General features: G+C 37.8%; 1 protein-coding gene across 4 annotated transcripts in view; it reads right to left on the minus strand.

The window, feature by feature from the left end:
• Positions 1 to 14225, minus strand: part of LOC108714441 (calmodulin-regulated spectrin-associated protein 2) — a 61120-nt gene that overhangs the window by 25702 nt on the left and 21193 nt on the right. For all 4 annotated transcript variants that reach the window (XM_041590607.1, XM_018258674.2, XM_041590608.1 and 1 more), the window contains exons 3-4: positions 5085 to 5246; positions 3008 to 3091 (exon numbers count right to left, since the gene is read on the minus strand). In XM_041590607.1, the coding sequence (XP_041446541.1) occupies positions 3008 to 3091; positions 5085 to 5246 (246 nt within the window). The remainder of the gene's footprint in view (positions 1 to 3007; positions 3092 to 5084; positions 5247 to 14225) is intronic.

Raw genomic sequence — 14225 nt, forward strand, 5'->3', positions numbered from 1 at the left:
AACGCGTAGACATGTGGTTGGAGGAATAAAAGTCTTAACGATTTATGGAGATCATGCAGTGAGTGCTTTTTAACTGTGAAATATAAATTTTGGTAAGCACCCAGCCTTTATCGATTTAGTTCTTTTTACATTTTATTACTTATCTTTCTATTGAGACCCTCTCCTATTAATCATCTACTCTGTCATTCATCATATAAAGGGGCTGATTTATAAAAAAAATCAAGTTGGCGTTTATTTCTCAATTTGAGAAAGCATGGAGGAAAGAAACGTGGCCACAAAAAACAAAACAAAACCCTACATGAGTATTTTCTGAAACCTCAAATAATCGGTATTTATTAAAGAAAAAAAATCAACAAAAAGTCAACAGAAAATTTCCCAGTGGCATGTGACTTCTGCCTAGAATGTTACGGTTTCTAAATGTAAAATGTCATGTTTTATGTTTGCGTTCCCTTACTCTTTAAAGCGCAGCAGGACATATTGGCACTATATAAATAATAATGACTATATTGGGAAACATAAAAACTATCAAGCAACAATGAAATTGGCTGACAAGAACAATACCTTGTTAAATGATGACAACTTTCTATGACTGTATAATAATAATAATATCAGCAATACACAACTTATGTCGTGCTTTAGTAGCAACATAAATGAAGCTAAGTAGGTTTTCTTAAATAACACATTGCTACCAGAGTTTAGCCTAGTCAAGTCACCCTACATTTATTATTATATCATAATACAGTGTATATCAGGACCTGTTACAAAAAGGAGTTACAAAAGTTCTAATAATAGTACAACAGTATCATTGGAGCAATACATCCAATAAAAAGGCTATGATATCTTAAAAGGGGAGTCAACCCCACCCCCGCAAGACAATGAAATGCTTAAGATGCTCTTCTATGAACTTTTGCAATTTAAATGAAATTTCTGTTCTCTTTTTGGATATTAAAAGTTTTAGTTATTCTTGTGCAGTGAGCTGCAGTGCTGGCTGGCCTGGCAGCAAGGAATTAAATAACTTGATTTGTGCAGGTAGCATCTGTCTACTCTGCACAATTATCTCCCTCGTGGCCAGCTCATTAATATTTTAATGCTGGTAGCCGAAAAGAAGGAAGCATTTAGAGATGCTGCACCAGTCATTTAACCCCTTGGCAAGTGGCACTATGGCCAGTAAAGCAGCTCAGATATGCTATGTAAAATACATGATATTACCACTGCTGCTATGGTATTTTGCAGAGAATATCGATCAAATTATCTTTTCATTTAGTGTTACTCTGTGGTTTCTATTTGCATTATTTTAAAATGTACTTTTCAACCAAACATTTTGTTATTACTAACCTTTACAATATTTTTTATGCAGTACAGTACAGTAATATATAAATATTTCAGCTATTAATACATGTGCTGACATGTCTTCCGCCATTGCTATTCAAGTTGCGATGTTAGGCTTTGGAGTGGGAAACAGATTTGATAGGTTGAAGACATTGTTTTCATTGTGCTCCAGATGATTAGATGTTTGCACCATCCTAAGGGCAAGGCCAGAGGTGGCGTTTTTACGTTGCGTTTTTAAAAAAGAACAGCCAGGCTTTAATACGCATAAACTGCACTACCACTGAAACTAATAGAAAACACACTATGGCAATTCACACAGGGCGCTTCCAAGCCGAAATCCGTCACAGGACGCCAGTATTGGCATTTTTGAGCAGAGACGCCAATACGTCAAGAAACTACCAAATCAACAGACTCTATGGGATCTGCACGTTTGAAACCACACTTTGCGTAAATACGCAGCGTATTTTAAATATGGTGTCCAAATTCTCAATGAGAACAATGAGAAGTACATGTTTGGAAAAGAAACTTACGTGCTGAAAAACGCATGTTGTCGGTCACGTGTGGTTTCAGTAGCGTATTTACGCCCGGCCTTTCTGTTTTAAAAACGCAACGTAAAAACGCCACGTCTGGCCTTGCCCTAAAGTCACATTATAAGCAATGCAAGAGATCATGTATCAGTCTGACACTGGTAAGTGAGGGTGTTGGGAGGGGAGGACCAAGATTTTCATTGTAGAAAGCAAGAATAATCCAAGAAATTGTAAAGGTGAAAATGGCAAAAATCAAGCCCAAATCTCTATGTTTTTTGCATTTGTTCACCCATTGAAATTCACTGGTTAAACTATAAGGCACAATGGTGCACAAAAAGTTCCGCCTCATTTTATAGGTAGTGCTTCATAGAGAAGCGGTGAAAGGCGGGCAGCACAACTGTGTGGAATACAAGGTGCTGGGCTTCCCAGTGCCCATATGTGGTGCACTTTGCTCCAGACATTTGTACCCGTTAATAGTACTATCAAGTACACTGCCCAAAGCAGGGGTCCCCAACTTTTTTTTACCCATGAGTCAAATTCAAATGTAAAATGAGTTTGGGAGCAATACAAGCATAAAAAAAAGTTCCTTGGGATGCCAAATAAGGGCTGTGATTGGCTATTTGGTCGCCCCTATGTGGATTGGCAGCCTACATGAGGCTCTGCTTGGCACTATACTTGGTTTTTATGCAATTAAAACTTAATTCCAAGCCTGGAATTAAAATATTAGCACCTGGTTTGAGGATACTGAGAGCAACATCCAAGGGGTTGAAGAGCAACATGTTGCTCACAAGCTACTGGTTGGGGATCACTGACCCGAAGCAAAGCACTTTTGAGAACAGTAGCACATGTAATTAAGCCCTTTAGTCTCTGCTTTAATTGTCTTAAACCTGTCACCCAAAACATCATTGTAAAGTGCTAGCAAAAAAGTAATGGTTGGCTCACCACCATTTTTCATCTAATGCTTGCAGATAACTCTATTTTATGGAATAGACAACTGACAAGTTAACACAGTCTAAGTTTTTAGTTTTATAAATTTGTTTCTTAAAGAATAACTAAGTAACCAATCACACAAACTGTGTCTAGAGGAATTTTTACTTTCATATTCACAATATATTATTTTTAACACAGACCATTTCTATAAGGTCTAGTACCTTCTGTGTAGTGTTGGGATCTAGGTTCTGTTGCATTTTCAATCTTTGCTCCTGCTCTAGAATGCCTTTCAGATGTCCATTCACCTAAAAAAAGCAGACACAATCACAAAGTCATATAACCTGCCTGGAAACTTAACGTAACTTGCAGAGAAGCTTAACAATGAATTAAAAAACTTAAAGGAGAAGGAAAGGCAAACCATAAATAGCCTTCTAACTAAAGTCTTTTGCACATAGAACTTACTGATAGTTTTCAAACTTTTCTCCCTGGTCTGATGTATAAGCAGCCATGCTCTCTGAAGACTGCAGTGTAAGACTCGGGTGACGTCACGCTTTTTACAGGCATCTTCCGCTCTGCTGCCTTGAGGCGCATTAGGCATAATTTAGTTGTAGTGCGGATGTCCTTGGGGCACTGCCTTTCTCCCAATAATGATGAGGCGCATGCAAATGTGCGCCGCATCATTGACCCTTATGCCCATGCCCCCACCCTCAGATGAGAAGCGTCTTGGGAGCTAAGGAGATGCACAGGAATCAGTGTTTAATTATAGTGGGGACAGCAGTTTGCATCAAGCGCTTGGGGTGCGCAGCGAGGGGACAATACCCTTATACAGAGAAGGCTAAGGTGAGGCACTAATGTGATGCTGGCGCTACTTACTAATAAGCACTACGTCAGTGGTGACACGCCCTGGGGTCAACAAATTTTTTTTTTTGCGCATGTGCAATAAGAAGAAAGAGGTAAAGGAAGCCTTTAGTAACATGGCGCCTGCGATGCGAACAAGGACATGGATTCTACGATATTTGACTAGCCTATGTGCGTTTATACCATAGCGTTTCAGGAGGAGGTCTTGGGGAGTAAAATACAAGGAGAAAGGTATTGATGTTTGCCTTTCCTTCTGCTTTAAGGTAAATTACACTGACCTCCAATAAACTGACTTATTAGCACATTGCTTATTTTTAACATTTTACATGAACTACTACTGACTAATTAATGAACCCCACAGCAAGATCATTAGGCCCCCTAAACTTACGCAATTTACACAACTTATGCAAAAACTTGTGAAAAAAACAAAAAAAAAACAGGTAGCATTGGTAAATCAATGAAATGTGCAGAGCAGTGTGACAATGGCAAGAAGATGGGTAGGAGAAGGAAAGCTACTGAGGCAGTTTATTGGCACTAGATTAACCACAATAGTGCAAACTAGTATGCTGTATTTATTCTGTAGAATGCTTTACCATACCTGAGTAAACAGCTATAGAAGCTATTTCTGTTTGTTTAGGATAGCAGCTGCCATATTAGCTTGGTGTGACAACACTTCCTACCTGAGTCTCTCATAGCTCTAGGCTCATATTACATCAGGGAGGGGAGGAAGGAGAAGGAAGGGGGAGAGAGGAGCAAACTGAGCATCAAGACATAGCCCTGGAGGTTTAAGCTGACAACAGGAAGTCTGATACAGAAGCGAATGTGTAGACAATAGAAGGAAAGAAATGCAGTGTTTCTTTTGACAGAGGACTCAGAGCAACATTACTTTGAGGGTTTACTGGTATATTTATATAGACCTTTCTGATAAGGCTTACTTAGTTTTAACCTTTCCTTCTCCTTTAAATTCCAAATGCCACTGTCCCCCGATAAACCGATTTATTAACACATTCCAATAGATGGAACTATTTATAAGAACTGCTTATGATAAAGCAACATTTACTTTTTATATTAGGGTCTCTTTACTGAATTATACTAGTGTCTCCTACATGAACATTCCAGCTGTGGAATGACTAGTTATTGAGACCCACGGAAAGATCTTTGGGCCCGTAAACTTTGGCAACCAGGCATTTTTCATGAATATACATTGCAGCTGTCCAACGGAGCCCCCTATAGTTCCTGTTACCTCTATAGTTACACCCCACCTACAAATCATTTACCACCAGTAAAATCATTTGAGAGTTTTTTTTTTTAATCATAGTAGCTGTGGTGGGGAAAAGGCCAAAAATGTTGGTGATTCAAATTTGTGTTCACAAGGCCAATTTCTGATTGTGTCCCTGGTTGCTATCATAGCACTGTTAGCTTGCATTTACAATACTTTACCTTGTTGATCCAGTACATGACAGCATCCTCAATATCATAAGGCATGTCAGCAGCTTGGAAGAAGGGAGAATACTTTTGCACACAGGCAATGACCTTCTCAATGCTGACCATCTCTACTGTGTAAGCCATCATCAATGTGTCAATCATTGCAAGATGAGCACTCTGCAGACAAAAAAAACAAATCAGAATGTAGAGGTTACTAATCTTAAACGGTGAAAAGAGTGATTTTATTGTCAAAACATTTAGGTGGTTATTTACTAAACCTTGAAATTATCAATTTTTTTTTTAAAACAAAATTGATCAAACTCCCGTCCACTAATTTATCCAAAAATCAGCTTGAAAGCATCAGTGCAGGAAAAGTCTCGACACAATCGTGTGACAATTCAAATCGTAGGAATTTTTGCAATCATGCCGCCGGAATCGTACGATTTTTTTTTTGAGTTGTCGTCCAAAAACCCTGACCTTTTGGGATTATTGTACGAAAACCAGAGCGGATCATTTTAAAATTGTAAAAAGGACATCTGCCATTGACTTCTACATGACCTCGACAGGTTTTAGCTGGAGTATTTTCAGATTTTTAGAAGCTTCGGGGTATATTAAATCTCTAAAAATTCTAATTGTCCGCTTAATAACTTGACCACAAAAAAAAGAGGTTTAATAAATATGCCCCTTATAAAAGAGATTAAAGGGGAACTCCACAAAAACATAACTTAAGCTTTTTGAAAAGTAAACGCAATTTCAAGCAACTTTACCATACACATCAATTAAAAAATATGCAGACTTTTCATGATTTTTAATGGTTTGGAACAGTTCGCTAAGCCTAGCCATCTGACTACTTTGCTGAGCTGGCTGACTACTGTTACTTTGTATCAACAGCCAGCTGTCCTTCGCCTGCAACCTCCAAACCCCACAATTCCCTGTACACATGATTTCAATAAGGAATGGAAGATCATAGTGCAATGCATTGTGGGTTATGTAGTTCCTATATGCTGTCTGTAAGCTGTGGAGAAGTTGTTACAATTTGCAACATCAGTATTTTAGTCCCTCCTTCCCTGCCAGGATTTCAAATGATGCAGAAAGAAAATAACTGTTAAACAGCTGGATTTCAGCATAACATTTATTCATACTTTTTGAAGAAACTGATCACGATGATGGGTATATTAGGGGTTTCTGTGTTATGTTGGCCTCTTTATCAAATTTTGGTTTGGATGCCGGAGTTCCCCTTTAATTATATAAATGATAATGTTCAATAAAACTATGTACTATATATGATTCTATAATTGTAAAAAAGAAAATATATTGTGAAACTTTTTCAAACATCTGCCTTTCCAAAATCTTATTCCAAAAACAAAGGCATTAAGAAATGTAAATCTTTTTACTGCAATAACATCTTTTTGGGAAAGATTTTTATTTGTTATGATTTTTCGGTTATTTAGCTCTCCAGCTCTCCAATTTGGTATTTCAGCAGTTATCTGGTTGCTAGGGTTGTATTTGCCCTAGCATGCAGGCAGTGGTTTTTTAATGAGAGACAGGAATATAAATAAGAATGCCTGCACAGCAAGAGGAGTAATAAAAAGTAACAATAGCAATAAAATTGTAGCCTCACAGATCAATAGTTTTTGGTTGATGGGATCAGTCCCCCATATGAAACTGCAAAGAGTCAAAAGAAAAAGCAAATAATTAAAAAACTATAAAAACATAAATGATACAGACCAATTAAAAGTTTATTAGATTTGGCCATTCTTTAACATACTAAGGGTAAGGTCACACTGGGAGATTCGGGAAGATTTATTCGCCCGGTCGACTAATCGCCTCCTCTTTGGGTTGACTAATCCCCCCGAACTGCTTCCCCCTGTCTTCCGCCTGCTACAATGAGAAATTGCCTGCGGCATGGCACTCGCGGCGCTTAGTTTTCCGAAATTGCCTCACGAGGAAACTTCGGGCGACTTCAGGAAAACGAAAGAACCGCGAGTGTCATGCCGCAGGTGATTTCTTATTGTAGCAGGCGGAAGCAGTTCGGGGGGGATTAGTCGCCCCAAAGATCTCCCCGAATCTCCCAGTGTGACCTTACCCTTAAAGGAGAAGGAAAGGTTAAAACTAAGTAAGCCTTATCAGAAAGGTCCATCTAAATATACCAGTAAACCCCCAAAGTAATGTTGCTCTGAGTCCCCTGTCAAAAGAAATACTGCATTTCTTTCCTTCTATTGTGTACACATGGGCTTGTGTATCAGACTTCCTGCCTTCAGCTTAAACCTCATTGCCCTGGGCAAGAGCATGCTCAGTTTGCTCCTCTCCCCCCACCCCTCCCTTCTCTACTGTAATCTGAGCCCAGAGCAGGGAGAGACTCAGGCAGGAAGTGATGTCACACCACATTAATACTGCAGCTCCTATTCTAAACAAACAGAGAGTTTCTAGAGCTTTTTACTCAGGAATGGTAAAACATTCTACAGAATAAATATAGCATTCTAGCTTGCACTATTGCAGCTAATCTATTGGCAATAAAATGCCTCCGTAGCTTTCCTTCTCCTTTAAACCAGTCTGGTTGATGCTTGGCATTGTTCATGGTGATGCAGGCTTGTATGCTGCTGCTCACCCATAAAAACCCCATATTCTCAACAAATCTTATCCTGGCATTGTTTCCAGAGATGGAAATCATCAGTGAGTGTTCCAATACGGTATATAGCCAAAAGTATCCTTGTCAGTTGAGAGGACTTGAGGAGGGATGCTTTATCATGAACGTGAGAACTTAAGGGTCTGGATTGAATGGAGCAACCAATCACTATTAGCCTGCAGGACGTCATTAATGACGCAGAGGGTAAAAGCAACAGTAAAAGCACATAACGAGTGAGCGCGTGCTGTGTTTTAAGTCACACAGCAGAGGTATTTTGCATTTTTTCTATAGCTGAGAAACTCTTTGCTTCTCTGCACAATGAAACATTAATGGAATCAGCAATTGCCATTTTTGTGTGATAATACTTCTTAAAATCTGTTAAACGATTAAATCCTATTTGCAAATTCTGTAGATGAATTTAATCTCTGTTATAGCAAACTGTGCTGTAATTGTACTTAAGACAAGAAAGAGGTTATTAATGCAGGTTATTTTCAATAAAATACCAAATTCTTCCTTAAATTAGCATCCGGTACACTGTATAATATTGATTTATATTATTTATATATTTTTTTACCTTCCCTGCATCAGTAAGGATAGCATCAGGGTACAGTCTGTACCTTGGAGAGCAAACAATGGAGCATGCTAACGAAGGGAGCAAAGTATATGTTTGTGCTAAGTTTTAGAGTGTGGTGTATTGTCTGAAAAATAGTTCAGATTTCTTACTGTCAAAATACAGGAACTTGCTTCCTGTTTAAAGAATAATTTACAACCATGTTACTCTGCTTTTCATACAGCAAAAGGTCTCCGGCATGGCCAGTGAAAAGTTTTAAATGGAAAATACAGAGTAGAAAACGGTTTATCTGTGTAACTAAGAATAAATTGTCAAGTTGTAAAAACGTAATGATGACAAAACAGTAATATAACATTTGACCCAGTGAAAATGTTATTGAACAAAACAGAACACTAATTTGAGGAAATTGTAAGTAATTCCAGGGCTAAACCAACGTTCTGCACTAAGTGACAAACTCTAAGGAATAATGAATGAAACATTTACTAAATGAGGTATTATTGTCCCACAGTGGGCTAGCATATTAAAAAGCATATCATTTTTTTGTTTTTTCTAGGAAGTCTACAGCAGTTATCCCAAAATATATTATCAGCCTTTAGATAAATAGAAAGTCCACCCCTCCCAATAATGTGTTTATTGTTGCTCATATAACACGTCTGTCCAAGAGTGTCAATTTCACTTTACATTTCTATCCAATAACAGTAGTATAAAGTATTACAATATTGTTCAGGTGTAAGGTTGGAACCTCTCCCAAGTCCTTCTGCATTGCTGAAACCCCAGCAAAGTATGCTCCTATGCATAAACTTACATTTCCCTATGGTCTAATTCTATGCAAGGCTCTCATCAAATGTTCTAATCGGATTCAATTACCTTGCATACTTTGGAACGATCTGCAAAATTCAAAACATTTCGATCAATGCCCAATTCAAGGTCATGCCACTGTAGGTCAGTGACCAACCTGAATTTTCATTTAGACCAAACTGATTATCCAAATCACTTGTAAGGGGACAACTTCATGGACCTATGATTACACTATTTGGTTGGAAATGACCACATTGCATGAAAACAGCCCAGGTATGCCTTTCACTAGAGATTTTACATTTAAAGGTAGTGCTATAGCTATTTCTGAACACTGGGAATACACACAAGGATTTGATCTGCTTTATTTTACAGTCAACACTTCACCCTCAGGTTCCAGCTTGGCTAATTTGATTTTATTCTTTATGGTAGTTACAGATCAGCCCTTTCCAGCTAGCTTTTAACCAGACACTGTTTAGAACGCTAGAATGGGTTATAAAATGGGATAAAATAATGATAATATTTTAGCAGATATTGGGTTTATTGCACAAAGTATTCAGTTTCAGTTCAGCTTTCTTTGCAGATAACCTATTTACTCCATGGTAATAAAACCCTTAACTCTGAAAGATTTGCTTTTCTGAATCTAGGATTAAATTATTCAGAGGCCAATTTATTTTTGAAAGTTTATCTGAAACGACACACGACTGTCATTACTATTTTCTAAGTTTGCAGACTGTAACATCTCATAGTATATCAGAAATACATTTGTGAAGGATGCCCAGTACAGCCTATTGTCTAGTAGATCCGGCAACGATAACAAAAAAGTCATGTCTACAAGCAAGTACACAACCCTGCTATTTTCCTTAATATCTATAAAAGTGTAGCTGGCTCAGCTTGCAGATTTAACCTTGCCCAACCTTCCAAGACCATTTGGCCACAAGCTCCCTTATCCCCAACCTGGGCTCTACAACTATGGTAGTTCCCACTAGAAGACACCAAATGAGGCAAAGCCTAGCAGGCCAAAGACCATAACATAATGAAGGGTGTGACAAGTCAAAAAGAGCTATAATGGATCTTTGCAAATCTACCACTATACCATCAGATGTTAAGGAATTGTTCATAGTGCAGAGTGTAGTGAGTACATTATTGGTATGATTTATGGTTTCTTTTCATACAACTAAGAAAAATTCCTTATAAACAACTAAGAATATAGTGGCCCTTAAATCATTACTGCTATATTTCCAGTAATAAAGCTCAACACACTAGTAAATATCTAAATCAAATACCACATACCTTAACATGAAATGCTACTTATGTACGATGGGAAGGATGGACCTCTGAAACATACTTGGTTAAAGCAGGTATGCCTAATACTGGTTGTGTGTATACATTTGGAAAAAAAAAAAAAAACTAACCTGCCCATGCTGAAATACGGCTTAAATAGCTGTATTAAAAATTTTGATTAAACAACAATAGCATTATAAGATGGTCTTGTTTATTACATTAGTATTCAATCATGCACACCTAGTTACATTTTCTATTTAGCCTTTAAAGTGAAATACGTAATAAGATGAAGACTGTCCCAGTGCAACCGTGCCGGACTTTTAAAAATGCAGGCAAAGGAATTAAAGTCTAATCCTACTAATACTGCTGTTGGTTGTTTGCTATGTGGTAAATATACCTAATTAAGCCTATTGTGGCCTCATTCTCACCTCCAACTAATCTTGTCATGGTACATGAAGTATTATCTAAAACATTTAGTTAATGTGACTGTTGACATCTCCTCAATATACAGAGAGGAAACATATTTTTGGGTTAGTAAGCCCAAAAAATAGAAATACATTGCATAATATTTATTTTATATATCTGGAGTATATTGGGAATGTTTGGGATTTGGGGTATTTCAGATAAGGTTTATTTTTGTAAATTGGATCACCACAGATTAAGGGGGTTATTTATTAAAGGTCGAGCTGTGTTCTGGAAAAATTTGAAGGTCGTTTCACAAAAAAAACAAAAAATTTTTGGAGATTATTATGCCCCAAAGATGCTAAAAGCCCAAATCTAAAAATACACCAGCTAAATCCTGTCGAGGTCACGAAGAAGTCAATGGCAGGTCCGTTTAACCATCTGAAGATGTTTTTTACCTTCAAGATTTTAGTTTTTTACTGTGGTTTGCACTCGTAAACTCAATAAATTTGAGGTATTAAGAGTTTTCCCCCCAATTGCATTGAATGTAGTTTTTTACAATCTGTTTTTTTTAATAGATAAGCAAACATTGAGTTGAGTTTATTCGAGGAGAAAAAACCTCACAAACTCGAACTCAGATCAAATAAAGAAGTAATAGAACAGATAAGCTGCCAATGTTCTGCCCCTGACAGCAATCGTACGAAAGTTATGTCCGACCAAAGCTAGTGACAGTCTCCCATTGAAAATCGTACGATCGGCAATACATGCAGAGATATTACCCGCAGCTGACAGAAATCTTTGAACCTGTCCAAACGATCAAACGACCGATCTCCGCCGGACGAATAATGTCGGGACTCTCCACACACAGCCCGAAAATCGTATGAATCCTCGATTCGTACGATCAGATCTTTGCGTCTATGGCCAGCTTAAGTCTAATTTTTCACCTTTCGAAAGCAGCTCTGGGGGCGGGGGTCCCAACAATCTAAACTGTTCTAAATTGATATATTTAGCTGATAAGATTTCTTATCTTTGGCCCTGCTGAGCAGAATCCCTGGGTTCCATAGACAGCTGTTAAAATTGATACAATAGTTGCTAATACTCCACAGATGCTGCTGAAATATGTATCGACTACATGTTGCAAAATTGTATCAGTTCAGAATCTGCACCTAAATTACTGTGCTGCCAGACTGAAACACCAGATCTGAGGTAAAAAGGAGGGGCCTGGCCGTGCTGCACTCTCCGAAAAAGCCCTTATGATCCGAATCGACGAAGGAAGATGCGGAAAGACCAGAAGTGGCAATATCGGAAATACCTGAATCAGCGGCGGCAAGACCTGAATTGGCAGAAAGACCCAAAGCAGAACAAAGCTGAAGAATCTGCCATTGCCCGAGGACAAGGAAGAAGAACCTAAGGTAAGTTCCACTGAACCCCAATGCTTTTTTTTTTGTTTTATTTTTTCATTAAACCTCTGGCACCAATGTTTTTTTTTATTTTCTATAGGGCCCTGACCACCAATGTAGGGGGGGGGGCTGCCACCAATTTTGTTTTTTAAAACTTTTATGGGGGACCTTGGCCGCCAATGTTTTTTTTAAAAAATTTCTAATGGCAGTCCTGCAGTTGAAGTGTCTCTGGTACATCTCTTGTTTGTGTGATTTTTCTTTTGTAAGCTCAGTTTAAAGGAGTGCAGATATCCCCTTTATCAGCACTAAGCCTGGTTAGATGCTAGAATGATCATAGCATATTTTTGTGGTGACAATAATAAATACAAATGTATGCACTAATAAAATTTGCAGACACCTGTAACCTTAATTAAAAAACATTGTGATAAGTTATATGGGTGCAGGCTGGGTGTGGAAAAATATGAAAGGGCCTTAATTAAAAAAGGTAAGCCAATCTCAGATACATCCTTTAGTTTGTACTTGTGCAAGGACCAAGATTCCAAAGAAATGAAAGCTAGTTTGTATTCTGCTGCATTCTTACTGTGGAGCAAGACTTTGTAGACCAAGCCTGAAGCAGATATATGTGCCAATTACAGGGTTTAACTGGAGAACACAATGATAGTAGGGTTGAAACATAACTTGAACCAAAGCAGCTTAGACTGATAAATGTGGAACTCCCCTCCTAATCTGTTAAATAGGAACGCTGCATAAACTACTATATAAGAATAAAGATCTTTTTGCATTTTGACATAGGCTGCACAAGATTTTAGGGTATTAAAGTGGAATGGAGTGGTTTACTGAAAGCCCACACAAGGCAATAGTGTACTAAAGCATAACACATATCAACAAGGGATCATCAAAATCCGCTCTACTTACAGAAAAAAGAGGAAATTATGTATTAAAGTAATTGTTTGCCTTGCTTCTTGATTATTTTCTAGTAAGATTTAATTGTAGATATTTGTAATTAAGTAGCGTGATGTCCTAGACAATTAGAGGTTTCTGCAAAGTTAAATCTTAATTACAGTTATTATAGGGGCAGCAGTGCATATCATTCAGTACATAGAAGAACTTCATATCTTTAAAAGGACTAAAAGAAAAAAAAAATGAAATATTTATTAGGGTTCTACAATTAAACATTACCAAACTGGTTTGTCTAATAATAGAGCAGTATCTTATATATGCCCTATTCCAGCATTGCATTATGTAACTGTGCATGTTCCCATGCCAAAATGCGCAAAAGCAGCAAAAAAATAAATAAAAAGTGCACCCAAGAGCAGTGTGCAAAGGGAGCCCCTTATTTACCTCTTGGTCAAGGTACGTTTTAGGTACAGGGATCCTCTCAATTGTATCCCCATTTTAGCACATACCACATTCCAAAAATGTACTTTTTAAAAATTTTTTTTTAGGAAAAATTTGACTTGTGTCTAACTTTACCTACTACTATATAGGTAGCCAGCCTTCCACTGAAATATTGTTAGAACTGTGACAAAACAGAGGTGAGAAATAACATAGGAAAAACAACAGGGATATGTGCATGCCAGAGGGGATGTGATTTTGGAGCAGAGGTTCACCATGGTCTTAACCACAATCAGTGCAGCAGAATATGCATGATAGCAGGATATTAAAAATGTTAGGTTGAGGGCAATAAGCACTTTATAGCAGTGAGTATTTTCCAGTGAATGAAAAAGAAAATTTCGCAGGCTTGATTAAGAACTTTGCCTGCTTGTTAGCACAATAAACCACTTTATTCAATACATCAGAGCGCTGCTGTTTTCAAGACGTAAAATCCTTGGCAGTAGGGCTCACAGCTTGCACCTGACACTTCAACAATTGCCATTACTGTTGTGTAGAAGCTTATTATAATCATTTGCTGAAACCATTTGCAAAGTTCTCAATCTAATCCCATTAAGAAACCCATTACAAACATTATCATCCCTTCTGCGGGTTGATTCCACAATGTTCTCCCCAGGCCCTTTTTGCCAGAGGCATCACCTGGCATTTTCCCCCCATGTGTTAGAATTTTTCTTTCCGAAGCCAGT

The sequence above is a fragment of the Xenopus laevis genome, chromosome 4L, assembly GCF_017654675.1.
Source record: "Xenopus laevis strain J_2021 chromosome 4L, Xenopus_laevis_v10.1, whole genome shotgun sequence".
Lineage (NCBI taxonomy): Eukaryota > Metazoa > Chordata > Amphibia > Anura > Pipidae > Xenopus > Xenopus laevis.